The sequence below is a fragment of the Fusarium vanettenii genome (assembly GCF_000151355.1).
Source record: "Fusarium vanettenii 77-13-4 chromosome 3 genomic scaffold NECHAsca_2_chr3_3_0, whole genome shotgun sequence".
Taxonomy (NCBI): domain Eukaryota; kingdom Fungi; phylum Ascomycota; class Sordariomycetes; order Hypocreales; family Nectriaceae; genus Fusarium; species Fusarium vanettenii.
In genome coordinates this window covers 2,863,356-2,889,496 of record NW_003315880.1, presented here as the reverse complement: position 1 = coordinate 2,889,496, position 26,141 = coordinate 2,863,356, and the positions used below count along the sequence as shown (strand labels likewise).

Genomic DNA, 26,141 nt, shown 5'->3' with positions numbered 1-26,141 from the left:
ACTGCTCGTCCGATTCTCTCGTCTCATTATCCCAATATTCCCGAGGCATCTTATGGCACTAACATATGGGATCAGTTGTTTGCTACCAAATAGACACCGGTATCATACAGTTGATGTCCCTTGAATCAACCAAGACATGCTGGGAACGAGTCCTCGATAAGGGGCCACGCGGGTGAAAGATTACAAGGCCGCCCGCCCCATACAAATTGTACGTGAGGACGGGCCCTGTTTTCTTTCACCCGCGTGGGGGCCTCATTCTCAGTTAGTGTGTCTCGGGATACCCCGTTGAAATGCCGTCTTTGCGTTGAAGATTGTGTCTGCCCCCATGTCTCACACTCTCCTTGGCACCCAGGTGGTCTGAAAAGAACGCCGCCGGTACTGGCACCAAAATGGTATGGGGACAGCGGCGGTGTTTTTTCAGTCCACCTGGCACCATGAGAACGGGAGTAATATGATCAACAAGGTGACAGTGCAGCAGTGAAGGGCAGGGCATCACATCAGGAGAGCAGGGCCTCCTCCTCGTCCTTGCCCCCGGGCCCCCCACTGATCCTATGTCCTTGGTGCCATTATTAGGCAGGCAAATCCGATGCTCAGGCTTAAGGGCATCACAAGAGATCTCCGCATTCTCCTCGCACGTATCGCCACTCTTGATCTAATAGGGTATCGTGGTACCCGGGTAGTCTAGCAGAGGCATGCCCTCCTCGGCTGGTATGCCTCCGGAGGTGTAGAAGAGCCAGAACATGCAGTAGGCTTTCACACTCGGCACTCATCTTGTCATGGTTGAAAGAACAAACTCATATTATTGATGAAACAATCTGAATACACACACTCCGAATCTCAAAACAATTTTACCCAAATCACAAAGACAACGGAGGCTTGAAACCCTTGGAGCTGTCTTTCCTGAACAAGCCCATCGGATGCGGCCACGAACACGCGTACTGATACTTGAAATCACAAACAAGCCCATCATAATCATCCATGTCCTCCTCATCACTCTCATCCTCATCATACTCCATGACATCGGCCATACAGATGTCCTTGTACAGAGGCAGCGGCACTCCCTCGGGTTGCAGGATCTGGCAGATTTCTTGATACCTGGTGACAGTTTGTTAGTAAAAGGGTTATGCTGCGGGGTTTGGACAGGACTTACTGAAACTTCGACTTAGGCCCTCCTAACATACTGTACACCATGGATGGGGTCTCGAGGCACTCGGAATGCAGCGGCGTGGTTGGCCGGTATGTAAACGGGATACGACCTTTGACATAGGTTATACACGCCGGAGTACATCGCAGGAACAGCTGCAGACAGTCAGAAGCTGTTCAAACATTCAGATACATGATCACAGATCCGGATGAAGGGGAAACCTACTGAACAGGGGGATCTCGTGAGCGCGAACCCCAACGGTCCTGGTGTACTCGTTGAGGATCCAGATGCCCTTGACGGCACCTTCTCGGAGCCTGTCAATCATGGGGTCCGTGAGCTCGTACTCCCAGATTCCGCACTGCCTGACGCACTCCCTCATCCCATTGAGGCAAATCGCGCGGGGCAAGCCGTCGGCCGCGGCGATGTGGCACGCAGCAATGAAGACCAGAGTGAAGAGTGACGCCAGGGGAGGGTTGTTGCATGCCCGGGCGAGATGCCATTTGCACTCTGCAAAGAACCTCTCCCAGTCCATGTTACCCCTGATGCCGGGGAAGAGAAAGGGGATTCGGAGACGGTGGCACAGAGAGTTCACAGCTCCATTGCGTGGGAGGTAACTAGACCAGGCAGCGTCATCCGGAGGAATTTGAGCGAGGAAGTTGATAGCATGAGGATGCCAATCAAGCTCGGGCTCCTCAGGCTTCTCCTCCTCTTCCTCATCATCGGCTTCGCTTTCGTAGTCTTCACTGTCACTACCCGAGTCGTCCTCGTAAGGATGGACTTCCGGGTCAGGGCCGTAAGTTGGGCCGTTGACACCGGGGGCAGACTGAGAGACTACGTCGCGACCGACGGAAGGGTACTCGAAGAGGAAGTTGACTTGAGACATTGTTGAAGTGTTGAAGTGTTGTTCAGGGGTATGTGTGCGTGTGTGTGTGTGTGTGTGTGTGACTGTGGAAAAGGACAGATGAAGATGGGACAGATAAGTTGTGGAAGAGATCTGGGGAAGGACAAAAGAGTCTGAAGAAAGAAGAGAGGATAGAGTCAAAGAGGTTCCATTTATCAACGTAGTACAGCGAGGACTCGTCCAGTATCTGAAAAGGAGTTGCTACAGATCGAGAACCAATCTCGTGATGACATCTGAGACTGGCCGATGCACCCATCCATCAAGCTCAGAGTCATAGCGAGCAAACAAACACAAAAAAAAGACCTACATAATCTCTTGTCTCGGTTTCTCTTGTCTCGAACCGTTTTCCCACACGGCAGCTAGCATTAGTGTCGCTGCCTGAAGACCAACCCGTAGTCGTTGGCGGCGCCACGTCGACTGATGACTCTCGGGAACACGGGGGCTATGAAAAGAAGCAAATCTAACACCTCGTCATCAAGTATACTGTGTGGTGCTAGGGCTTGGTATCTTTGCCGATCGTACTCGACAGTCGTTGAAAGAACGCCACCGATTTTGCAACCCTTGTATTTTGCTTTTTTTTTTCCCCGTCAAAGGGGGGGGGGGACAAACAAAAATCTCGAGCCGTGTCCTGACCCCTCACAAAAAAAACCAGTACCTCCCAGATTCTTCAAGGTGCAGGACGCTACGGGTAGATGCAGACACGGCAGAGTCCTCGACGAGTGGCTGCACTCGACTCGAGAGGAGGGGAGTGTGTAGAATACTATGTGATTGTGACGTGACTACTTGCTACTTGAAGCTGTACGACAACAGGCTTGACAGGTTATGCTACAAAGTGCACGACTGAGGTTTCTCCATGTCAGCCATGTTTAAACAAGGTAGTATACTCTAGACCCGGGTACACAGCCCTAGCCTTGCTGCAATACAACGCAACCTAGATCGAAATCTCCGGGATCAAGCTTCCGGTGAACTCCTACATATGCCGGCAACCCGGTTGGGGGACAAACACGCACACGGCACTGAGACATGAACGCCTCGACAAGATACAAAGGTATAGTACACAGTACAAAGACGTACTCTTTTGTTTCCCAGAGCCTGCATGATAAATCTGCATCTCTCCGATCGTGAGATTGGATCTACAAGATTTGCTCACCCCTCCATCTTCAACGCAAAAAAAGAGGACAGCCTGCATGGGCTGGTGAGGTGGGTTGCAAACGGGTGTTTGCAGCAACAGCCAGCCCCAGGTTGCATATGTCTCACTTGGGGCCTCAAAAAAACGTGGGTGCCCGTCTCCCCGCATATCTTTTTTTTTCGTTCGTTTGACCGGTGAGAGCGAGATCTCGAGGCAGGCAACGGGTATGTCGAGTGTCGGATTAGGTAGCCCGCTGCTCAAACTGCACACGAGGGCATTACATCCCTTGCAGGGGCTGTAGAGCAAACAAGATGAGATGAGGTGTTCACAGACTTGGCATCTTGGGGTAGGGTAGTAGCAAGCTCTCATTTGTTGAGAACTAATCGATCGATTCCAAAAAAGATTAATGATGTGTTTTCTGCAGTATCGTCCCATCACGCCTTGATCCTTGCCCCGTCCCTGTTACATGTTGAGTAATTCCACTGACGATACCCTCCTTGAACGCCACCGCTTGCCTTTCTGTCCGCTCCATGGCGGAGATGATGCTGCAATCACCCTTCTGCTGCAATCGCGCTGCTGCTGCAGTCATGCTGCTGCTCCTGTAATGGTGCTGCTGCTGCTGCTGCAAGCGTCCATTAGTCGGGGCCTCGTTCAGAGAAAAGCAAACACTTACCTCTGCAGATAGTAACAAAAGAAAAAAGAAAGAAAAGGAAGAGAACAGTGCATGTTCTTGGCTTGCAACTTCATCCAGGTGATCAAGCCTTGTTGTCACCCTGCTTGCTGCCGTGGCCAGACTTGCCCTTGTCGTCTGCGGCCGTCTTGTCACCAGCTCCCTTCTTGGTCATGCTCAAGCGGTTCATTGCCTTTGTGACGCGGGAAACGACATCCTTGACCTTGGTTGTGACCTTGGTTGTGACCTTGGTTGTGACCTTGCTCTTTGCCTCGGAGACGTCAGTGGCATTGGTCTCGTTGGCGCCGGCATCCGTGACGTTGGCCTCGTTGATGCCAGTGGTGTCGGCAACACTGGCTTCTGTGTCTCGAGTGACATCCTCTTCGTAGTCCCCGGCATTGCCGTCGTTTTCAGCTCGTGCCATGGCCTCCTCCCGAGCCTTCTTTCGCTCCTTCAGGTCCCACCGATTGTACTTGGCTTGGTTCCCGGCTCGGGTAAGCAGCTCAATGGTGGACTGGTTGGTCAGGGTCTCCGTCATACGACGGATATCCTCCTTCATCTCATCGGTCATAGGATCTGGGGCCATTGTGGGGGGTCTGTTGGATTCTCGAGAGTGCTGTTGATGATGCTATTCGGGAATGTGTTGACGAACTCAAGCTTCTCAAGGGCTGAGGCGGGAAGAGTTGACAAGTTCTGTTTCTTCTCTTGGGGTCATCTGGATGAGTGCAATGGCTTCTGGTGAGACTCAAACGATTCATTGAGATACCATTTAGGACAATAGATGAAAGCCCAGTGTTTGCAGCGCAGCATATAGTCCATTGTTACGTGGCATTCTCTTGGATGGCTTCTTTCCAGAAGCGTTCTCAATAACAGTTGTTCGTTTGCTCTGGTTCGTCACCAACTACAGAACTTCAGTGACTACGTAGACCAAAATGGCAATTGCTTCAATGACGAACTGTTCTTGTTTGACTCCTCGCGCTCACACTCTTGAGCATGGATCGTGATAATGACACCAAGTCCAATCTAGTTCCCTTGACCAAGTCGCATGCCATGTTGGCGTTGATGCTCAAGTCAGCTGCGAAGGATTCTGGTTAAATGTGGTGAGCGTTTGAATCAGTTCAAACATGAGATGAATATCACACGCAGGGTAGTTGCTGAATCGGGATGAAACCTCAATGTCATCAACCTTGGTCTCAGGACCCGACTTTAACCTCATGATCCCTCGTCTTGTTTCACCAAGATTCTACAAGAGGGCAAGTATAGGGTGTTGAGCAGGGTCACCCACACTCAACAAGCTGATCCATCCCAGTCAACTAATTATTGCGCACATGCTCTGTTCAAATGGTTCAATAAACTATCTACATATCTGTGGCCAATCTCCAGCATCCAAACATCAAACTCCCCAGCCGCCAAATCCGGCCAGGTTCTCTATATTCTTGCGTCTCGTCATGTCACATCTCAGTGTAGGTAGGTAAGGTACCTGGGTAACGAAAGAAAACAAAATCCACCTCGCCTGGCCTGGCAGGGAGACGGGAACATGCCGTGTATTTACAAAATGCTTACTTTTTCAAATCCCGTCGTTGATGCTTGCTTGCTTGCTTGCTGAATCAAATGCCAACCCCTCGCCTAGTCGTAATAAAAAACTCCAAAATGCGGTGCGAATAAATGAGCAATGAGGCCGTGTCTAAAATGAAATGCAAGGGCCGTCGCTCAACGAGTCACGATTTGCTCATGGCTCGATTTTGGCCTTGACCTCGTCGTCTTGGCTCTTCTTTGGTTCCTCCTTCTCTTGAATAGTGTTGTCCTTGCTTGTGTTGTCTGAAGAATCGGAAGAGCTAGGTACCGTTGTTTGGTCGGCCCAGCTCACAGTCCTCTTCCTCCTTTTCGGTGTGTCGGTCGTCTCCTCAGTCTTGTCCTCGGCAATCACCTCCTTATCCTCGGATCCCATCAAGTTGACGCTCATGCGAGGGAACTCGGCTGACTCCCGGGTTGGTGTCATCGGTGGTCGAGACACGGAATACCTCGCTGCCTGCATACGCAGAGAGCTACTCCTCATGCGGCTGACCCGTGCCGTATCTCCTCGGTTCATCTCAGCATCCCACTCCGCAAAGTCCTTTGAGCTCCATGAAGCACGGTGGGTGCGTCCAGAGCGAGGCAGGCTGTTAACAGAGTGTCGAGAGCTGGCGCTGTTTGCCCGACTCCGCCGGTTGAGCGGGTGCATTGGATGATCTGGGACGTCGCCTCCTGTTCCTTCGAGCATCGGGAATGAGTTGTCTTCAACCACCTTTCGCTCGCGTCGAACACTGTTGACTCTAAAAGTAGGCTTGGGAGGCTCTGGGATCACCTCGACTCCCTTCGACTTGGGCAAGTCCCTGGCTCGGACTTCCATGTGCTCAAAGTATCGGACTCGAATCGGGTCGAGATCCTTGGGAAACTCTTCGCGGTTGCGAGACAGAGACATCCACGTCGAAATCATGCCCAGGGCAATCAAGACCAGAATCGCAACGGCCAGGAAGGCTTGGACCACAATGATGATCATGCCAAAGACTGTCGCAACGATACGACTGAGATTGAACGAAGGCAGAAGGGCAATCGAGAAGCCAGTGGTGATAATTTTGGAGATCGACAACAGCCAGATCGCCGCCGTGGTGTTGCGAGATCCCTCAAAAGGCTTCATCTTGATAACGGCAACCAGGGCGAGTATCTCAAAGACAAAGAGTCCGTAGACCTGAGCCAACGGGTTTCCTCGACCTCCACCGATAAAGCACGCTCGAATGAACTGGTAGGCAAGATAGACAGCAAAGAACCACCATCGTGTGCGTCGATATCTCGCCGAGAGCCATCCAAAGCGCTTGATGTAGCCTGCGTCTTGGTGTACATTCACTCGGTTGGGATCGTTGTCGGTGAACTTGATGCGTCGAACTGCCATGCTGCCAAAGAGTCGAGGCTTCTGGGCCTGCTCCTCCTCGCCAATCGAACTCTCTAGTGTTGCTGCAATGAAAGGCACCTTCTTGAACAGTTTTCCTTCCTCAAAGCGGATCGAGTCGGAAACAACTTGATACTTGCCCTCGCGCAATCTAACGGCACAAGCATAGGCCGCGAGTGCAGCAAGTCCAAGGAACATGGCGAAGATGACGGCGGCAATAGCTTTCGGACCTGCAGGCGCACCCAAAGTGAATTGGTACGTGGTCAGTGTCATCATGGTGAAGAAGGCAATGAAGAGTGTTCGCAGCAGACCTGCCACCATGTATCCAAGCCAGTGCGAACGGAAAAAGTCGAACCCATCAGACTTGATCAACTTCATCTTGCGAGACAAGTCGAGGAGCAGCTTGGCTGTTACAACGAAGATGGCAACAGCTGCCAGTATAACACAAAGCCAAATCAGACCGACGATGAACGCGTCGTACAGGGGAATGTTGATACGAGAAAGCGTGCCTGCGAAACCACCGTAATCACCTGGGAGGGGCATCCCGGGATTTCGTGGCTTTCCTGCCCAAGTATAATCATATGGATCACTCGCGTTGAACTCATTGCGCTTAGCAAGAGACTGAAGGACATCATCAACATGCAGTGACCGGCGTATAAGTGATCGACCGTAAATCTGCTGTTTCAGTCCACCTCCGTTATTGATGGGAACCGATCCCGCAGAGCCAACTTGGCTAGCGTTTCCGGTGACACCGGCAAAGGGGCTGATGGCATCAACCATGCTGTCGCTCGCAAACATGCCAGCAGTCCATGCAAAGTTGCTCCACCAGGCAGGCAGAACGGTAGGCCAGTCAACCGAGAGTGCTCCTGAAAAGAAGATGGACTGGAATGTTTCAAAGATGACCAAAATCGAGAAAGAGTGAGCGTAGTGCATCCTCATGTGCGGAATCTGGAGACCGTAGATGGCCGTCGCAAAAGAAGCCAAGGCGGCGGCGAAGACAAAGACACCCACAATACTTCCCACATACTCCGGCTGAGAGAAGCTTTGTCCGTTACTCATGGTGGCCTGAAAACAACCTATCTCGGTCTGTGTCGAGTTGGCAAAAATCCGCAGACGGGCAAAGCCCTCCAAATCGGGAATGTTCAAGGCGATAGATGGGATGCCAGCAATGTCGTCGGGGGAGATCTCGGTAGCGATATATGCTTGAATGCCTTCGCCAGCCTCGAGTGGGCAGAGGCTCGTAACGTTGGACTTGCATGGATCGTAAGTTTTGTTGAATCTCTCTTCACCGTATACTTCGATAGAAAGGTGCACTATAGCCCGGTTAGCTAGGTTGGCTTAGACGAATTCCCCATACATACTCATGACATTTTCACGACGGATATTGGAGCTTCCGTATAAGTGAAAAGATACCGTGAGGTTGTCGGCATAATACGCAGCATCGAAAGCGGTAACATTGAACAAACTTCCACCACTCAAACAGTCGCCAAAGTCGCCCGTGTATAGAGCCGGAGTTCGACTAACATCGAGATCGTCACGATAGACACCATCGGCATCTGTCCCGTTGATGAGGACCGGATCCTGGGCGCAAACTGTTGGGACGAGACTGATGGCAGAGAGCAAGGCCACCAAAGCCCTTGCGGGCCGTCGAGTCGCGAACATTTCGAACGGCAACGGGTCGTTAGGGGGCCGGATGAAGCGGGATGGCGGGCGATCCCGCCCGGGGTAGATTTCGCGACACCAAAGTGGTTATTTCGAAAGACTCTTATATCGAGAGGCCGTAGAAGAGAGAAAATCGGGTAATGGGTTCTCGAGGTGTGGGCGACTCGATCATGAAGGTTGGCGGGCAAGGTTTCAGAGCTGCCGTGTCTGTCTCGGGGAGAAGATCGCAAGGATCTCGAATTCGCGAACGGGGGTCTCGAGAAAGACGAGGACGTCGCGAAGGAGCGCAAGCGGCGGGGATCGGGTTTTCAGGTATCAACCGGTCGATCGGAGAGGGAAAAAAGGAGGAGAGGAACAAGTCGTGTGAGAGTTTTGACTCTTGGTATTCTTGGTGCCAATGCAAAATCTCGTGTCGTTTGACGTAGGTGTAACCCCAGGAGACAAAGACCAAGAAGTGGCGCAGCGGCCGAGAAAGCCACCAGCGATCGCAGCTTGTGATTTAAGGTTGATAGGCTGGCATCTGCAGGGGAGTTTCAGGAAACGGACAGCGAAATGATGCGCAGTTTACGGCGCGTAACAGAGAGACTTGCGCGAGCAGTAGTATCCGTAGGTGGTAAAAGGGAGCAAGAGGAGGCTGGTGTTGCTAGAGAGAAAAAAAAGTCCCCATAGACCCAAGTCTCGATTGGACCCTTCTGAGGCAATCAAGAGGTGGTCGGCGCGCTTTCGCAAAGAAAGCAAGTGCCCCGTGGTGTCATTGCACCTTCCATTTGCGATTGCGAAAATGCACCTACGAAGCACCCCTTTCGGGACTTTTCTGGACCTGCCCCCAAGCGGCCCACACACCATTTCCCTCCAACATCAAGAGACAACCCTGTCTTCAGCTATTCAAGGTCTACGAATGCCCTCATTAGACCTTTCATTCCGCTGTGCTTGGCTGACGCTTACTTCTGGTTCAACATGAATTCCCAACTTGGCGCATTTCTGTCGCGTCGGCCGTTCTCACGACAGCACCCACCATGCACTCGTAACATGATTCAAACATCCAGAATGTTGGAGGTTTCCAGTCCAGCAAAAACTTGATTCCCCCACCGCTTTTCCCGTCAAGTTTGGTCTTGGAATTGGGCAACAACGAGTAACGATTGGCCGACGACGCATCATGCTTTAATCGAGGGGCGGGGGCCTCTCAGTGACTTGATCTCCACGTGTCGTACTTTCAACCACCGTCTCAGCTGGTGCCGGCCTCTGGGATGGAGATGGATGCGATTTGACATGTCTTGATTGGAGATGGCGCATGAGAAGCGCTGAAATGATTTCAGAGTGGTGAAAGGATCGTGGCTGCTCCAACGACCTGCCCGCTCTTTTTCGGCGGGCACTTGATCTTGGCACATTGTTGGCCAAATTATCACCAGCCATCTTCCGGAGATCCCGCAGTGGTGTTATACGCGGGAGCGGAAAGATACGAGCAAGTGGCTGGGCTTTGGGAGAACGGAAAACGGCCATATTGTCGCCGACTTTCCAATCTCGCCTAGCACAAGGCGATCGAAGAAATGGATCACTGTTATATTAGCCGGGAGAACCTCCACGGCGATCACAATGGGGGTTCGAGTTAATCACGGATACTTTAGTCAACGCTTGGCTTTGCCTAAGCAAGAAGCACTCAAAGCATACTCCGTCAGGATATGATAGATGCTCATCTGATGGCGAGTTTTGAGATATTTTACCTTTTGGTGTTTCATTGCTATCCTGGCATGTGTGGCTAGGCAGCTTGTGTTAGTTGCAATGTCATCCACCGCTCAGGCCTTCATCCTGGTCAAGATGAGGCAGCGCCAGTGTTAAGAGCAGGCGGTTGGGTTGAATCGACTCGTCATTAAAGGTTGAGGGCACTGGCTTGAGACTATTCCGAAACATCCTTGGGCGGATGCACGGCGCTTTGGAGGAGTCCGTTGCGGTCGGGCGCGAACAAAGCATCATTGAGTCATGATATTCACATATGGTGTTTCCGTCAAGACTGACCATCCCCATCGAATGCGACAGCTCTTCGGACCGTCGGCAGACACTCCCATCTTGAAGATCTCCTCGTCGACCTTATTTTTCGTTCATGGTCGGCTGTGGATGCCCCGATGGGACCGGATCGCGGGACCGGGCCTTGGCGTCGATGGCGACTAAATTCCACAAAATGATGCGTTGCAGGTGGCTGGCCAGTCCGCTCGCGCCCAGCACCTCCATCCCGCGGGTTTTCCGCCCATCATGAAAAGGTGCTGACCAAATGCGACAACCACAAGCGTCGAGCGAGTTGATGGTTGAACAATGGTTCACCATTACCTTGTCGCATCTGTTCAATAGTTCAATATTGACTGGCTTGTGAGAGGTGAGCGCTTCAGTCACACGACCTTCTCTCAGTAGAGACCACAATGAGGGAGGCTTGGAGATGCAATGTCCATTGCCATCATCAACTCGCCGGTGACGCCATCGAAGAATCTGCACTCGTTGTCCACTTGATCACTCCGGCTGGCAATTTTATGCGTACATGTCGCCTTTCATGATGCGTTTTGTACTGCCGCATCGTGTTATCCAACAGCCGTGCTCCACCACGCACCTTGTCTCCCCCACGGGCCGTTGCAGGAGAGTTAGCCCCCGAGACACGAACAAGTCTGGATCAAGGAAGTGTGGGTTACAATGACAGTTCTCCTTGGTCATGGAAACGTCGAGGTTTTATGAGTTTGCTACAACAGTTGACGAAGCTTCAATCAAAGATACGCGCGGCTACAGGCCATCAACCACCGGATTTAAATGACATTGCGTGTCGATTCAAGGGTCCAAAGGATCCTTCAAACAACCCGAGGTTCCGTGAACCCAGATCGCCAGGGGACAGGCCGGGGGCACCTTGACGAAGGGTCAATTGAGCATGTCTAATCGCAAACCACAACAGGCGTCTCGAACCGACAATTCTGCATGGACAACACAGTTTTGTGCCATGGTCAAAATACTCCCCAAGAACATTTTCATCGGCCACGGCGTTAACAAGTGCAGAATGGAATGTCCGGGGTAACCAAGGCAAGCGTCGTCGCATCAATGTCAGACACAGGATTACTAACATGATCCATCATGACTGAGGGGAAATGGAGCACTCGACTTTTTTTTTTTCTGCTTCCACCACTTTCCGGGCGATCGCCCGACCCGACAACCGCATCTGCTCGGGGGAACTGCCGCCCTAGTCGGCGGAACCACCCCAGCAACGGCGTCTAGACGCAAGGCTACGGGGGGGACTGACCGGACCGGAAGACCATCCAACATCAGTTAATGAATAAAAAGAATTCAAGTCGTGATCGAGCCAAGACGTAGGCGCCTCGGAGAAGCAGCAGACGTGAGGGTCTAGATTATTGCGTGCCCACGAGCGACTCGACTCGACTCGTCCCTCTGAGCCAGCCGGAGGTGGGTGTGGATGCTCGGACGTGGATGCATGTGGATGGATGGTCGTGCCACATGGAACATGTCCGTGGAATGTCTCGTTCGCTTCTTGCGCAGTGGGATGCGATGCGGGGCTAAAAGAAAAAGGGCACAAGAGGAGAGTCTCCGTCTTGTCGCCACGGCACGGCACCAGGAACCCGGCCGCATGAGGCATGATTCTCAGGGGAGGACGAGGCTTACATCCCACATCACGGCTTTGTGGTTGCAGGGACCATGTCTTGGTAGACGTCCCGAGCCCAGAGCCGCGCAAGCCTTCTACTCCTTGATAGTTCAAAGCTTCAACCATGGCAACTGTGCCTCCTGAAAAACACCCATCATGATCTCCAACAATCAAGGTCGCTTCCAACGCCGCCCGAGAGCGATGCTCCGAGGACCTAGCGCCGCCTTGTCCGGTCTCGCGGGCTCCTGATTGGCCTCTAGGGTCGTCGGCGGCAGGTATAAGCCTCAAGTCCCGAGCACGTCATCGAGAGCTAAAACCACAACCCCATTGTTTTTTTTTCTCTTTCACGGTGAGGATGGGCGTCTGGGAGAAGGACATTGCACGCAGGCCGCCGATTTCGTCCGTTTGTCAATGGCCACGCAATTTTTTCACTCGATTTTCCCACTCGCCGTACACCCCTCCATGTCATAAGCCCCAGCAAGTCATGTTTGAGCCTGGCAGGGACGGGGGAAACTAGTAGACATGACAGGGTGGACGCAACAAGATGGACTGTACCTTTGTCTGTATCCGGACGTGATTTAAAATCAACCGCTCCCTTCCCCTCGGCTGACGGCTCTCGTTCTTGTTCATCCTCTCTCCCGTCCTCCGTTGTCATCCATTCCCCGAGTATCACTCGTGCAATCGTCTTTCCCCCCACGATTGCGTGCTCTGCCCCCGGTTCTCTTGTCTCTTTTTTAAAAGTCTCGAGACCCCTTCTTCTTGAACCTTGATCCTCGACTCGGTTCCTGAAGCTTCAACTCCTTCTCTTCTTCTCCAGAAACACCTCGACCACACATCACATCACAATGGCCAACGCTCCTCACGGCGGTGTCCTGAAGGACCTCTTCGCCCGCGATCTGCCTCGCCAGGCCGAGCTCCAGGCCGAGTCCGAGAAGCTCCCCGCCCTTGTCCTCACTGAGCGTCACCTTTGCGATCTTGAGCTGATCCTCAACGGTGGCTTCTCTCCCATTGAAGGTAAGAGCTGCTGACACCAATGCTGATGCTGATGCTTGGCTTGTTCCCCCGCCGCGATGATGATGGCGTGCACGGGCAATGACCCCGCCCCCGCATCTCCGACCCCTGACCTTTGCGACGAGATCTTTTATGAGGACATCAATTGACGAGCAATTCAACAGGTTTCCTCACTGAGAAGGACTACAACAGGTATGTTTGATCGCTTGATCCAGAACAAGCTCTCAGCAGGGGCTAATTGAGCTTCTAGTGTCGTCGAGACCAACCGCCTCGCTGATGGCGCCCTCTTCTCCATGCCCATCAACCTCGATGTTGACCAGGCCACCATTGACCGGCTGAGCATCAAGCCCGGTGCTCGCATCACCCTCCGCGATCTCCGTGACGACCGAAACCTCGCCATCCTCACTGTTGAGGATGTCTACCGACCCGACAAGTAGGTGGTCTCAATGGCGCATACTGTACATCATACTTACAAGGCATTGCAGGGTCAACGAGGCCAAGAAGGTCTTTGGCAGCGACGACGATACTCACCCCGGTATCAAGTACCTCTTCTCCACCGCCCAGGAGTTCTACGTTGGTGGTAAGCTCGAGGCTATCAACCGTCTTGAGCACTACGACTTCCTCGACCTCCGCTGTAAGTGTCGCTCCTCACTTTAACTTGGCGCATGAGGCTAATGACGATGCAGTCACCCCCTCTGAGCTCCGCTCTCACTTCAACAAGCTCGGCTGGCAAAAGGTCGTCGCTTTCCAGACCCGAAACCCCATGCACCGTGCTCACCGTGAGTTGACGGTCCGCGCCGCCCGCTCCCAGCAGGCCAACGTCCTCATCCAGCCCGTCGTCGGTCTCACCAAGCCCGGTGACATTGACCACTTCACCCGTGTCCGTGTCTACAAGGCTCTCCTGCCCCGATACCCCAACGGCATGGCCGCTCTGGCTCTTCTTCCTCTGGCCATGCGCATGGGTGGTCCCCGTGAGGCCCTCTGGCACGCCATCATCCGCAAGAACCACGGTGCTACTCACTTCATCGTTGGTCGCGACCACGCCGGTCCCGGCAAGAACAAGCAGGGTAAGGACCACTATGGTCCTTATGATGCTCAGTACCTCGTCCAAGAGCACCAGGAGGAGCTTGGCATCAAGATGGTCGAGTTCCAGGAGATGATCTACCTCCCCGACACCGACGAGTACCTCCCCGCCAACGAGATCCCCGAGGGCACCCGCACCACCAACATCTCCGGTACTGAGCTGCGACACCGTCTCCGAACCGGCAAGGAGATCCCCGCCTGGTTCTCCTACCCCGAGGTCGTCAAGGTCCTCCGCGAGCAGAACCCCCTGCCCGCCCAGAAGGGTTTCACCGTCTTCATGACTGGTTACCAAAACAGCGGCAAGGACACCATCGCCCGTGCCCTGCAGGTCACTCTCAACCAGGGTGGTGGCCGCTCCGTGTCCATGCTCCTCGGCGAGAACGTCCGACACGAGCTCTCCCCTGAGCTTGGCTTCAGCCGCAAGGACCGCGACCTCAACATCTCCCGCATTGCCTTTGTCGCCTCTGAGCTCACCAAGGCCGGTGCCGCCGTCATCGCCGCCCCCATCGCTCCCTTCGAGGAGGCTCGCCAGGCTGCCCGTGACCTCATCGAGAAGTCCGGTCCCTTCTTCCTCGTGCACGTCGCCACCCCTCTCGAGTACTGCGAGAAGACCGATCGCCGTGGTGTCTACGCTGCTGCCCGCAAGGGTGAGATTAAGAACTTCACCGGTGTCGACGACCCCTATGAGGCCCCTGCCAAGGCCGACCTCGTTGTCGACCTTGAGAAGCAGACTGTCCGTTCCATTGTGCATGAGATTGTCCTGCTCCTCGAGAGCCGTGGTCTCCTCGACCGCCTGTAAGGGATGACTGGATGGATTGACTACTGGGGAGTCGAAGAGGGAGATACCCACAAGCTGCTTGCCTCGATCGATTTAAGAGGAGGCGGGCTAAACCACAGCGTCGCGGTACGCATGATGCTACGAGACGCTCATGAGATTTTCAAGAGCGCAAGTGAAATACGGGATCGGCGTTATTTTTTATCAAGAGAAGGAAACATTATATAACGGACGGGGAAAAGAAGTGCGAGTGTTATGCTTTGTTGAATCACTTAGACAGCCAAGAGAAGCTCGCAATAGATTATGACGGATACGGGAATGAAAGAAAAAGATGCATGATGCAATAACTTGTCCTATGAGAAGGAAGATTCGAGAATACGCAAGTACTAAACTGGTATTTTTGTCGGCCTATCATGATGGGCAGATGGTGGTGTTGGGCTCCAGTGGTGATGAGTCTCATGTGAGAATGCGCGCTTAACCTATAGTGTTGGAGCGTTGGTGATGGATAGATGGATGGATGTGTACAGTATGCAGTGGAGGATTGGGCAGCACCGCTAACTATACAAGATGGTTTGGGTGAAGCTACGGATGGGGGCAGCGTGAGCGTCGAGAAGTGACCGTGGTGCGCATTGAGTCATTCAAGAGTTGGGGATGTGACTGCATCATCATCATCATCATCATCACGATGGCAGCGTTGGATGATTGCGATACCAAGCCATGAATGCGAACAGTTTAGATCTCATCATGCTTCATCCAACATGCCATGCCAGAAATCCAACGCTTTCTGTCTGGTCAGAGAGCTTGAGGAGTGTGTAACATTCTAAAGCATCCCTCCTATTATTTTCCGAGTAAGTGCTAGGAGTCAACACCCCGACAGAGTAACAAGGGCCTCAAAGGGCTTTTACTAACATAGAACAAGACTATTGCCAACGGTCATTAGCCGTTGCCGTGTTACCTTGGCAACCCATCAAGATCCAGTAGGCTGAAATGACCACAGCGGCGAGTGAATTCAGGTTCCTGAACAGGCCTTGCCCCGCCTTCGCTCTGATCCCATAGCTTCTGTGCTTCTGTGCAGGATTCAAAATGAGACAGGTAACCAGATCTCGAAAACACATGATCCCTCTCATCGCTCCCGACAAGTAGATTCTCCTCCTTGACTTGACATCCTTTACAACAAACACCACTCTCAACCTTGCCGCTGTACGGATCGTACCACGGGAACGCAGTAGACGCCATGAAACGCTGATTTTCATGCTCATTCCATTTTGACAACGCCCCGATTGTGTTTTGGTTGAGAAGGCCGAGTAGTTGTAATCGCGCAATGGCTGGCTGTGAAGCGACCAGGAATGTTGGTCGTCTGACCAGCTTCTCTTCCATAGAGTATATACCAGACACGGTGCGCAGCCCTGATCCCAGTGCCTGGTGTAACCGTTTGGGGGATATCTTGGCCAATCTGGAGAGAGTCGAAGGAGAAATGACGCGCAAATCTGGTGAACTTTTGATGCAGGCAAAGCAGCAGCGAGTGGCGGTGACGAGAAATAAAAAGCCCCCGAATTCACCACACAAGGTGCACTTTTCTGAGACCAAAGGGATATACAAATCCCTAATCGTAAAGGCTTGTCCCAGGCCACCGCGTAAAACACCACGCAAACCTTCCAGCCCATGTCTAACGACTGCTCGATATTCCAAGACGGCAGTAGCTAGAGCACGGGCTCGCCGGTTGATGTGGCGGAACCGAAAAAAAGAGAGCAGGTCGAGGTTGCGAAGAATGATCCATAGTAGCTCCACGGGGAGAGAGTCTAGGACACCGAGCCCTGAAGTCGGCGAGGTTTCGAAAGTTGTTTGGAGAGACTTTGAGACTGATTGAGTTTCATGAAGACGTGACCGCACGAGCACAAGGTCAAAGTCGCGTCGATGATATGCACAAATATCAAGAACCTTGTCAGACGGCATATTCGGGTCTTTTGAATCCGGGAAAATATGTATAGAAGTTTTTGGAGAGAGAGATACAAGGCTGGTGTGAACAGGTTTAGCAATGTGAGATGTTGAGAGTTGTGTTGGGAAATTCTCAGTAGGTAATCTTGCATTGCAAAACAAGCACTCGCTGGAGCAACAAAACCAAGTGGCTTAATCCTCCACACTGACTGGTACACGGCATATCAGATTACAAACATGAGATTGCTACTGTGTCCATACTGGTCTGCTAGGTCGTTCCTCACTAGTATTTCCTCGCTTCCCGTCCTAGTCAAGGCGTTTGGTGTTGTTCCTCCAGGGTTAGACCTCTAGCAACTTCACGACGTCGGTTACTACCTGTTCCTTCACAACCAAACTGTTTCAATGTGGATTTTTTTGGGCTCCCGTTTCCGTGTATCCACTTGTGGGCTTGGATCCATCTGATCTCGACGGCCTTTGTATTCTTAGTTCCTGAATTCGCTACGTCTTGTCTTGGAGAATGTATGCCCCAAACGGGCACCTGTGCCTCGCCACCAACCTCATGGCTTCCGTGTGAATCAAGACTCCCTTTTTCTAATATTGCCTTGGCGGTCAGTCAGGTTGAATTGGGACTCACTTTTGGGTCGAGTGGCTTGTCACGTGCATCTCAAACACACAATTGTGTGTGACAAGGCTGAGGGGGACAAGCCTTTGTTGTTCACTTCCACGAGGAACTGCAGTAGCTTCAAAGTCATTTCCTCAGCGCATACCTATGTTTCGTCTAATAAGTTTGCCTCGCACGCTGAATACTCCCGTTCCTGGAAATCACCATGTGACGGTAAACTTGTCAGCTTCTTCTACCTCTTGGATCAAATCCGCGACCAGTCAACAGCGCAGTGCTTATTCAAACAAGCATGGAGAAGAGGTACGTGCTATACCTCATCTTTTCTTACCGTTTTTTCTAGATTTGTGCCATCTTACTCCCAATTACGTAGATTATTTTTGACGGCCAGTATCCGCCAAGAGGATACATCCTCGTGCCTGCTGGTAGTCCATTTATAACTCGACGCTGTCGCGTTCTCGCTCAAGGGGCAAACAAGAAGATCTACGCATATTACGCAAGTATTAAGCTAATAATACCGACCATTCCCTCTAATCTAATTATTCTCATAGCTCCCCTCGACCAAGTACGAGTTTGCAAGGCACAAGGGTCTCTACGTGCCAAAGGACATCTTTAAAAAGGTTGAATCCGACTATAGTGAAAGAAAAGCAGTTGAGAAAGAAAAGTGGTTGCAAAAACTGGACAAGGCCTACCCCAACATGCCATCAAAGGACAGGGCGGAAATCTGCCGGCTTTGCTCCTCGCAATTCCTCAAGCTCAAGATAGACCAACGAGACATTGCCATCCTGCATCATGTTCAGGATCGGTATACAGCCTTGAAGGGCCTCTCCTGGGATAGGCAAAGTATGGAAGTAGTCGCCAAGGCACGTCAAGAGGCTGACAAGATCCTGTCGGTCTGGCGTGGCAGGGACTGAGGCTTCTAGATTTGCCTTGTGCGGAAGAGGGGCGATGGCCGGGTGTTGTCGATTTGAATGCTCTAGTGGAGAAGTAGGGTGCGAAACGGAAGGATCTTGATGAGGGTATTGGGTGCGGCTTCGGGATGGTCATCACCCTTTGCTCAGTTGTTTGTGAATTTAAAGTGGTGAAATCAGCATGTCCCGGGGGGATCGTGAGGTGGACAAGTCTAGCGACAACTGACAACAAAAGTATTGCGATAATTAGATCCTATAAGCGCCATCTAATCACTAACCTGATTCCTCCCGGGATCCACGGGCACTTTCCGGACTTGGGACTTTGCCAATAGAAGCACTTGCTTCCAATCCCTGCCTCCTATCCTGATCTCCTGCTTTCGCATATTGAGGCAGCAGAGTTTTCCTTTCTTCCAATATATCTGCACCTACAAGGACTTGCCTCTGCTCGCCACTTCTGGTCCTGTAACAGTGGTAGACGACCCGTCCTTCCCTCGGTTACGTGGGCTGCGTCGCAGCTCCGGCCGGCCCTTGTCAAGGCCGGAGCTCGACGCGAAGCTTGCTATGAGGCTCGTTGGTGGATCAATGGCTGACGGGTCCTGTGAATCATCGCCCTCGCAGAGATAACGGGGAGGGGAAAGCGCCAATTCATCAGCTGAGTCTTCTGGAGGCTGTATCTCGGCTGTGGTGCGTTCTTGGCTGGCAACTGTCTCCAGTTGAGACGCTCTGGCATTTGCGGCCCGGACAAAGTCGTCTCGGCGCTGTTCAGCAAAATCCAGCATATTCCTGAGCGCCCCAGCCCCCTTGACGAATGTGTCAAGATCACTGGTCACAGCATAAGCGTTTACCTGAGTCATATGATACTCAGGCCGCCCTCCCTCGGTCGTCGGCGCCGTGACATGATGGGCGAGCAACTTGAGTGCGCCACCGTAGTATATTGAGCTGAAGGTATAGGCCTTGCCATCATATTCTGGCTCCTCCGCCCCGTAGTTTTGTAGACTATGGATGCCGCGAGACCCAACTGCTCCGTGGTAGCGAGCTTGTCGCGCTGCTTCTGCTGGTGTGTCATTCGGTCCTTTGACTTCCAAGAAGGCGTTAGGCACCATCGGCCTGTCCTCCATGATTGACGGGACGACGTGGCCAGCGAGCTCGTTGCGGGCAGATCGAGCCAGCTGATCGGGGTACGCGCCATAGTAGATGTCTGGCTTGGGCGCTACAATGGTGCCATCTGTGAGCGGCTCGAGATTCGCAAACACCGTGTTTCTCGCGCAGTAACGGTTGGCTTGACTTGGACCAAGAATGGTTGGTATGATATTTGCCAGCACGTCGTCCATATCGTCCTCATACTCGGCCCGGCTGTTTCTCTTCCGAAAGGCCTCAAATGCACCGTCAGAGAACTTGGAAGACGAGAGTGACGGCCTCGGGACTACCAGGGCCGCCATTATTTCCTCCAAGTCCGGCTCCCGCGATTTCCATTCTGGATGGATGGCGTTTTCGGTTAAATGCAAATCAAAGTTGCGGTTATAGGGTGTTGACTTCTTTGTCTCCGTCGTCCTCGGGGTGGTAAAAGTCGAGGCTGGATCTGTTGACTTGGTCTTCCGGCTTCGCGAAGATCGGCTTGCGCCAATGTGTCGATTTTCGATTGGTAGGTGGGGGTACTGGATGGACTTGTCAGAAGCTTCGTAGACTAAGCTCCTATTAACTTACTCCTCTGAGATCTCGCAAATCTGGGCCGCCGTGTCTCGCGAACCGAGCCAGCTCTCGAGAGGTTGTGGTGCGTGAGAGGGCTTGTCTGATGGGACTGGCTGGATAAGGAAAGCGCTGCGTTCCGGTCTGTCTGTCGAGTTCCTTCAAGGCCCTGTGGCTCAGGTTGATCTCGGACAGTCTGGCCCAGAACTCGGGGGGGTATTCCCAAGACCACCAAGCGTCAAGCTCGATTTCGCTTCTCGTCTTGGTCTTCCTCGCTGGAGGTTCGATGTCGGCTCGCGAGGTCTGGTCGGCGTGCTGCCGCTTTCGATTCTGCGGTCCTGCCATGAGCGATCTGTTAGAGAGAGAGAGAGTCAATAATGAGAGGGTAGGAAGTTGAGAGGATATTTGAGTCGCTTTTAAGGTCGCCTCGTCATGTTGGTGGTCTTTGTTTGAGCTGGCGCTAGAGGAAGCAGGGTGGTATGAAAGAAACCTTTGTTCGATTAGATGTTTCGTGCATTCACCCAGGTCCAACACCTCTACGAATCTACCGCCAAGGCATAGTCCTCCCTAGTGAAGTTTTGCTTCGGCATCTTGGAACTGGGTGTGGTATAGCCGCCTGGCGAGGGCCTGTCGTGATATATTCTTGTGCGCGAGATGCTGAGGATTATACAAGGTGTTTTTAATCCTCTCGTCCGGCCATGACAGTGGAAAAGGCATCGGGTAGTGATTTACTTGCCAAGGGGCAGTTTGAGCGAACTCCCAATCGATGATGGCCAGGAAGTTTAAATCATCTTCGGTTATAATGTTTTGGGTGTCAGGGTCTATCTGATTAATAAAATATTGTGCGTAAGGCGCTTGAGACTTTTTGCGCTTTATCAGACAACTTGGGGCCTGTAGACCCAGCCTATTGACTTCCGTACCCAGTTGCGAACCTGGTTGTGTTAATACAAACAGCGAGTTCACCCCCGGATAAAGGCCGTGGGTATGGGAGTAACCCGAATACAACTGATGTTCTCTTCAACCTCGCTATCGCGATTTGCGTCTGATGGCACCACCCAGCTTACTGTCGGTTGGGCCCCTTTCTACAGATCACTGTGTGCTGGTTGCGGTTCAGCCAACCAAGATGAAGACTAGGAGACACATGTCACTCAGTGAGACCAGAAATGAGGATTAAATTTACTGAACTTGGCCATGTAATGCTTCGCGATGACAAGCCACAACTTGTACCCGGTCCCGGAATAGGATCGGAAGCCGTAACGACCTACGCGCGTGTGTTTCCGGTCGTGCGTTGTACAGGTTAGGCCCTCATTTGGGCACCAACCTACCGGATCTTTAAAGGTAGAACTTGCGCGCGGATGGACGGGCGAGTCAATCATACGAGACCATAAAAACCAAAGCTACGATCAACCATGGCCAAAACCACTGCAGATGATTTGGTATATGAGCTTAATCCTTACGTATTTTCGAGGCTAATCTATCTTAGGAACGTCTCTGGGTGGACATTACGAACGAGTCGTTTGAGGGTGAGCAACCAAAGAGATTCCACGAGTACGCTGCAGGGTCAATCAGCGTGTTCGATTGCGACGCCAACTGCACGACTGTGTCATTTGTACATGACAGGAAACTGCTTTTGACAAAGAAGGGTCCGGGGCACCTCTCTAATGTGCCAAATGATGTTAATATCTTTGCGCGGAATGGAATAACGAAAGGATCATGACCATATACGTTCCGGCTCGCTGTTTTGCTTGCTCGGGATGGGATGCGGGGTCTGATGATGGCGAAAATTTCCGAGCTGTTGCCGGGCAGGCTGGCCCAGCCTTATCGATAAGCCGGGTCTTGACGGCCTGCGGGGATGTGATACGTTCGGCAGCAGTCATTTAGTGTTGTGGCATCGCGTTGTATGCTAGCCAAGACCCATGTATCAGTCACTGGGGCAAGCCTCCTTGGTTTTCCACAGTGCAACCTGTGATATCTCCCATGTCAACGTGGCGGACTCTCAAGACGCCCTTGGATTCCAACCCAGTCAGCTTTCGGTGAGTGGTTGCTGAAACAGGTGGGCTTGTGCTGCGGGCAAACCAGCACTCATATTCAAAGGACCAGTGCACATTCCTCAACTGGTTGAGAAGATCCCCTTCTAGTTTTGTCCGGTGACGGTGTTGAGCGGGGTTGAGTTTCTCCGGCACGACTTTGACACAAATGGCCACTGTCTACGGAGTACGGGGCCCCGGATCGGAGACGGCGTCAATGCCCCACTTCCGTGATCTACTTGACGGCCATGGGTCCGGGATAGGCTCGGAGCAGGGTTCGTCTACCCACCCCCAGTGGCCGCCTTTTCAGGAAGCTCGAATATAAATGAGAACAGCACCCTGGTTGCTTTGAATTCGGACGCTATTCATTTTAGCTACCGTGACCTCCGCTCGAGCCAATTGGCGTGTGTTGTCTGATTTTGGTGGGCGGGCAGAGGTCATCCATCGCTCATTGCTGCCTTGCCTCAGGCTGCAAGTGATGGCACTGGCTCGCAGTTTCCTACGTCCTTGAACCAAGACTGGAAGACGAAGACGCGCCCTCTACGCAGCTTTCCCCCGACGGATCGGTCGCTGCCTCTCTTCCCGCCTTTCTTCGCGACGCATCTGCCCCGTTCGTCTAGAGGCACACTACCTCTTCTGTCGTGGCCTGCAATTAGCCCGATTTCAGCCTCGTCCGGAGCCTAAAAACGTAGTTTCAAGACGGAAAGACGGAAGGACACTTGGTTATATCCCGCTCGGCATCTGATGACAGTGGTGCCGACGCGGCACATCGCCTTTGACAACCACTTCCAAACAACTTTTCATACGAAAGCCTTGAGACGACTACTCCTTGTGATCGAAGACTCTCGGGTGCCCGGCCAATAGCCTGCTGGACACTAAAGACACTCTATAGCCTTGCTGCGTCGCTCGCTGGTAGGGAAAAACTCAGCAGAGACAGGGTTCATCGCTAATAGTCAAGCTCATTAGCTCCTCCAGGTTGTTCGTCAAATATGGCAGGGATCCTCAATCCTAGCTCAGCGGATGTACGCACTTTAGCGACTAAAGTGACAGGCTCACCATGCCATTTCATTCACAACACCGAAGTCGAGCCTCTTTGCGGCGGAGAATACATTGTCTATGCTCTCGAGAGCTCCGACGATAACCGTGTATCTATTCGCATCCCTAAGAACCGAACGAACCCTCATACGCCCCTTCTTCTCAAGCGAGAGACTGAGATTCGGCAACGAATCGATAACGCCGGGTTACGCTTTTTCCAACCGCTCCTTGCTTTCAGCAGCACGACGGAAAACTCACTCCGCGCGCCGTTCCTAGCGCTCGGCTGGGCTGAGGGTAAACCTTGATGTTGGTCAGATACTCAGCCGGCTGAGAAGGATAAGCGTAGGAGGGTGCTTCGCTCTGTTGCGGATGCAAGTCTAGATTTGATCTGCATTAATGAGAGAAGTAAGCTTCCCTTGCTACGCTTTGGCCTTTTTCTAATTCAGAGAATAGAAGAGACTGCCTTGGACTGGATTGAGTCGAAAATCCATCGCAAGATCACCCGTGCCCAAGCTGGTAGCCTTCCTGGTGGTACAGTCGCTGAGTGCAAGCGACAAATGGAACTCACCAAGAGTTACTGGATACCCGAACTAGATACCGCACCTCACGTGCTAGTTCATGGCGACCTCTCAGGAAATAACATCATTGTTGATGGTAATCATTGTACTGTTCAGGGGTAAGTCAACTGGCTGGCTATCAGTGGGCAGTCTCGTCATTAAATCTGCTTAAACCATGGTAACACATTTCAGCATTATTGACCTCGGATGGGCTGAACTTATGCCGCTTCAGTTTGCGGCAGTCTACCCACGATTCCTTACCCATGAGCCAGTCAAAGGTGAAGGATATGACTGGACAGCGCGCAATACTGAGCAGATGGAACAGGACCGCGCTTTCTACCTGGAATGCGTCAAGGAAAGAGCATTCAGAGAGGAAGGGAACATTATGCTGATGAACTACTACCGAGTTCTCGCTCGCGAGGATGAGATCGCTAGGTATTGGTGGCTCACTGCCGCTAGTCGCATCGACATCCACCGGGCCATGGCAGAGTGTGACTGGAGCCCTCCGGTCAAAGGGCCGAAGCAGAATGGGAGCAAGATATAAAGGCAAGATTGATTCATGGAAGTGTTGATGATGGCGCTTATAGAAGCGCCTAGCTCTATGCTACTTAATTCCCGACAGTGTATCCATGAGAATGATTGTGTGCCGGAGTTGTGAAGCAGTTGCATCTGCAATCACGCTGGATAAAGTCCTCCGTGTAAAACCATGCTGCCTCCCGGGTACCACCGGAAGGGAGATATTTCTGTGCCTGAGAGAACTCAGCTTCACACTCATCGAAAAATATTGGACCCAGGTCAACTTACTTCCTCGGGGGTCAAGTTCACGTTGCTACGACCGGTCGTGAACTCGACACGTCCTGGATAGCCGTCGCCAGGATACCGGCATTAACCTAGGATTTGGCCAGCTCCGAGCTTCGTAAGGAGCTCAGAAAACTCTGCGAGGAATGCCTGTATGTTCGAATTCTGCCAGTTGACATCACAAGGCTCAATGGAAAATTCGAGTGGGACAAGCTGGCGGTCATCGGACTTGCACTTCCAGACGGAGGGGTGTCCAACCTCGAAGGCCAACGGGTTGGATGTTCCCCTGACCTCTGTGAGTCGTTCCCCCTCGCGGAGAAGAGAGTGTTTGTGCAGCAAAGCTAGGCCAAAAACGTTGTCCACTCTGTGGCGGCGGAAGAGTTGCTTCATGACACCGGTAGCGATGGAATCGCCATTGAGCTGGTCGAACCCGGGCAAAAGAAGTCAAAGAGGCTGTTGAACTCATTGACGGAGTAATCTGCAATGCTGACGGCCATGTTTGAAACAAGTTCTGATTGAAGATGGGTCGTAATGAGGTGCCAATGACTGACTGAAAGGAGAGAGAACTTGCTGTAAGATTGGGACTTGATTATATGTTGCGTCAAGTTTGTTGTTGTGAAATGGGGGAATGCAGCGGCGTTTTATCCTTCGGCACCCCCCTCTGTTGTCCTGTACTTTCATCACAGCTCGAACTGGATGGGTGGCTGCCTGGGGTGCAATGGTATCGTGGACCTCGCATTGCGCGGAGATGGTCACAAGGTGTGGGACAACCAGGTTGCATATCACACCATGGGACCTCCATAGGTCTTGCAGTGCGCGACCAGCCTCGTGTTTCTGGAGCATCAAGCACTTTCGGCAGGCCGTGACGGTGACTCCTCAAACTGGCCGAGTAAGTGGTGCGGAAGAGACAAGACAGCTGGCTCGACCGTATAGTCACATAACTGCTCTGAACAGTGCGGCAAAGAGGGGATGAATGATAAAGGAAGCTTGCGCGTGCGTGGCCGAGTAATCACGACGCAGATCAATGGTCCTGCAATCCCAGTGATGCATGATTGTATGTTGAGCAACGCTTCGACCAAGATGTTTGCATAGGATGAGCGCCAATGCTTGTATGTTGAATCAAGAAGGGAATGGCGCGCTTGAGACCTCGGAGGTCATGATATACCATACCGAGATGGGGGACACACTGGAGTTGAAAGGTTATGCTGCAGATTTAAATTGGAAACCAGTCCTCATACACTCGGAACCACGGCGCCGCCAAGTACGTTCAGAACCTCATCGCCTGAGTTAAACTGCTTCGTCCAGCAGCCCGTTTACATCACCTCGGCCATCAGGGAGCCATCCACAATCCAAGTCCGGCTCAGTACATGTAGCTCCCCCAAAGTGGCAGAGTAAAAGATCGAGGTTTCCCCCTGTCGCCTCATGAACTAAAAAGTTCCTTTGTCGTAGGTCAGGGTGCACGATATCGCGTTTGTGTATGTAGACGATGGCCTCCTAACTTGACGATGCGTGGGTGCAGTCCCAACTGCAAATGGCCCCTTCACCTCTGCAACAGCTAGGTACTGAGAGCGGCGATGGGGAGGGAGCCTCGATCGGTTCCATAGTTAGTCTATCACGTGGCGGTGTAACACCAGCGGGCCAGGC

The 26,141-nt window shown here is 52.4% G+C and overlaps 8 protein-coding genes across 8 annotated transcripts; 3 read left to right on the top strand and 5 right to left on the bottom strand.

Annotated features, from left to right (window-relative positions):
- Positions 1 to 857: 857 nt before the first annotated feature.
- On the bottom strand, positions 858 to 2,027 carry NECHADRAFT_78120 (uncharacterized protein; the record flags this gene model as incomplete). Its single annotated transcript, XM_003052737.1, has 3 exons — positions 858 to 1,095; positions 1,151 to 1,316; positions 1,370 to 2,027. 3 exons carry the CDS (start codon positions 2,025 to 2,027, stop codon positions 858 to 860), a joined length of 1,062 nt encoding a protein of 353 aa, XP_003052783.1.
- Positions 2,028 to 3,929: 1,902 nt separating this feature from the next.
- NECHADRAFT_78119 (uncharacterized protein) lies at positions 3,930 to 4,896 on the bottom strand (the record flags this gene model as incomplete). The annotated part of the gene is made up of 2 exons (XM_003052736.1): positions 3,930 to 4,472; positions 4,828 to 4,896. The coding sequence occupies 2 exons, from the start codon at positions 4,894 to 4,896 to the stop codon at positions 3,930 to 3,932; spliced, it is 612 nt and encodes a 203-aa protein (XP_003052782.1).
- Positions 4,897 to 5,144: 248 nt separating this feature from the next.
- On the bottom strand, positions 5,145 to 8,432 carry NECHADRAFT_99752 (uncharacterized protein; the record flags this gene model as incomplete). The annotated part of the gene is made up of 2 exons (XM_003052735.1): positions 5,145 to 8,083; positions 8,132 to 8,432. 2 exons carry the CDS (start codon positions 8,430 to 8,432, stop codon positions 5,574 to 5,576), a joined length of 2,811 nt encoding a protein of 936 aa, XP_003052781.1. The 3' UTR covers positions 5,145 to 5,573.
- Positions 8,433 to 12,905: 4,473 nt separating this feature from the next.
- On the top strand, positions 12,906 to 14,953 carry NECHADRAFT_35700 (uncharacterized protein; the record flags this gene model as incomplete). Its single annotated transcript, XM_003053234.1, has 5 exons — positions 12,906 to 13,074; positions 13,236 to 13,263; positions 13,322 to 13,504; positions 13,557 to 13,705; positions 13,758 to 14,953. The coding sequence occupies 5 exons, from the start codon at positions 12,906 to 12,908 to the stop codon at positions 14,951 to 14,953; spliced, it is 1,725 nt and encodes a 574-aa protein (XP_003053280.1).
- A 927-nt stretch (positions 14,954 to 15,880) lies between these two features.
- Positions 15,881 to 16,882, bottom strand: NECHADRAFT_35215 (uncharacterized protein; the record flags this gene model as incomplete). The annotated part of the gene is made up of 1 exon (XM_003052734.1): positions 15,881 to 16,882. The coding sequence occupies one exon, from the start codon at positions 16,880 to 16,882 to the stop codon at positions 15,881 to 15,883; it is 1,002 nt and encodes a 333-aa protein (XP_003052780.1).
- Positions 16,883 to 17,775: 893 nt separating this feature from the next.
- Positions 17,776 to 18,397, top strand: NECHADRAFT_78115 (uncharacterized protein; the record flags this gene model as incomplete). The annotated part of the gene is made up of 3 exons (XM_003053233.1): positions 17,776 to 17,786; positions 17,857 to 17,908; positions 18,035 to 18,397. The coding sequence occupies 3 exons, from the start codon at positions 17,776 to 17,778 to the stop codon at positions 18,395 to 18,397; spliced, it is 426 nt and encodes a 141-aa protein (XP_003053279.1).
- A 644-nt stretch (positions 18,398 to 19,041) lies between these two features.
- Positions 19,042 to 19,647, bottom strand: NECHADRAFT_18627 (uncharacterized protein; the record flags this gene model as incomplete). Its single annotated transcript, XM_003052733.1, has 1 exon — positions 19,042 to 19,647. A coding segment is annotated over one exon (606 nt), but the record flags the coding sequence as incomplete, so codon positions are not given.
- A 3,449-nt stretch (positions 19,648 to 23,096) lies between these two features.
- On the top strand, positions 23,097 to 24,243 carry NECHADRAFT_78113 (uncharacterized protein; the record flags this gene model as incomplete). Its single annotated transcript, XM_003053232.1, has 3 exons — positions 23,097 to 23,436; positions 23,596 to 23,818; positions 23,892 to 24,243. The coding sequence occupies 3 exons, from the start codon at positions 23,097 to 23,099 to the stop codon at positions 24,241 to 24,243; spliced, it is 915 nt and encodes a 304-aa protein (XP_003053278.1).
- Between the last annotated feature and the right edge of the window lie 1,898 nt (positions 24,244 to 26,141).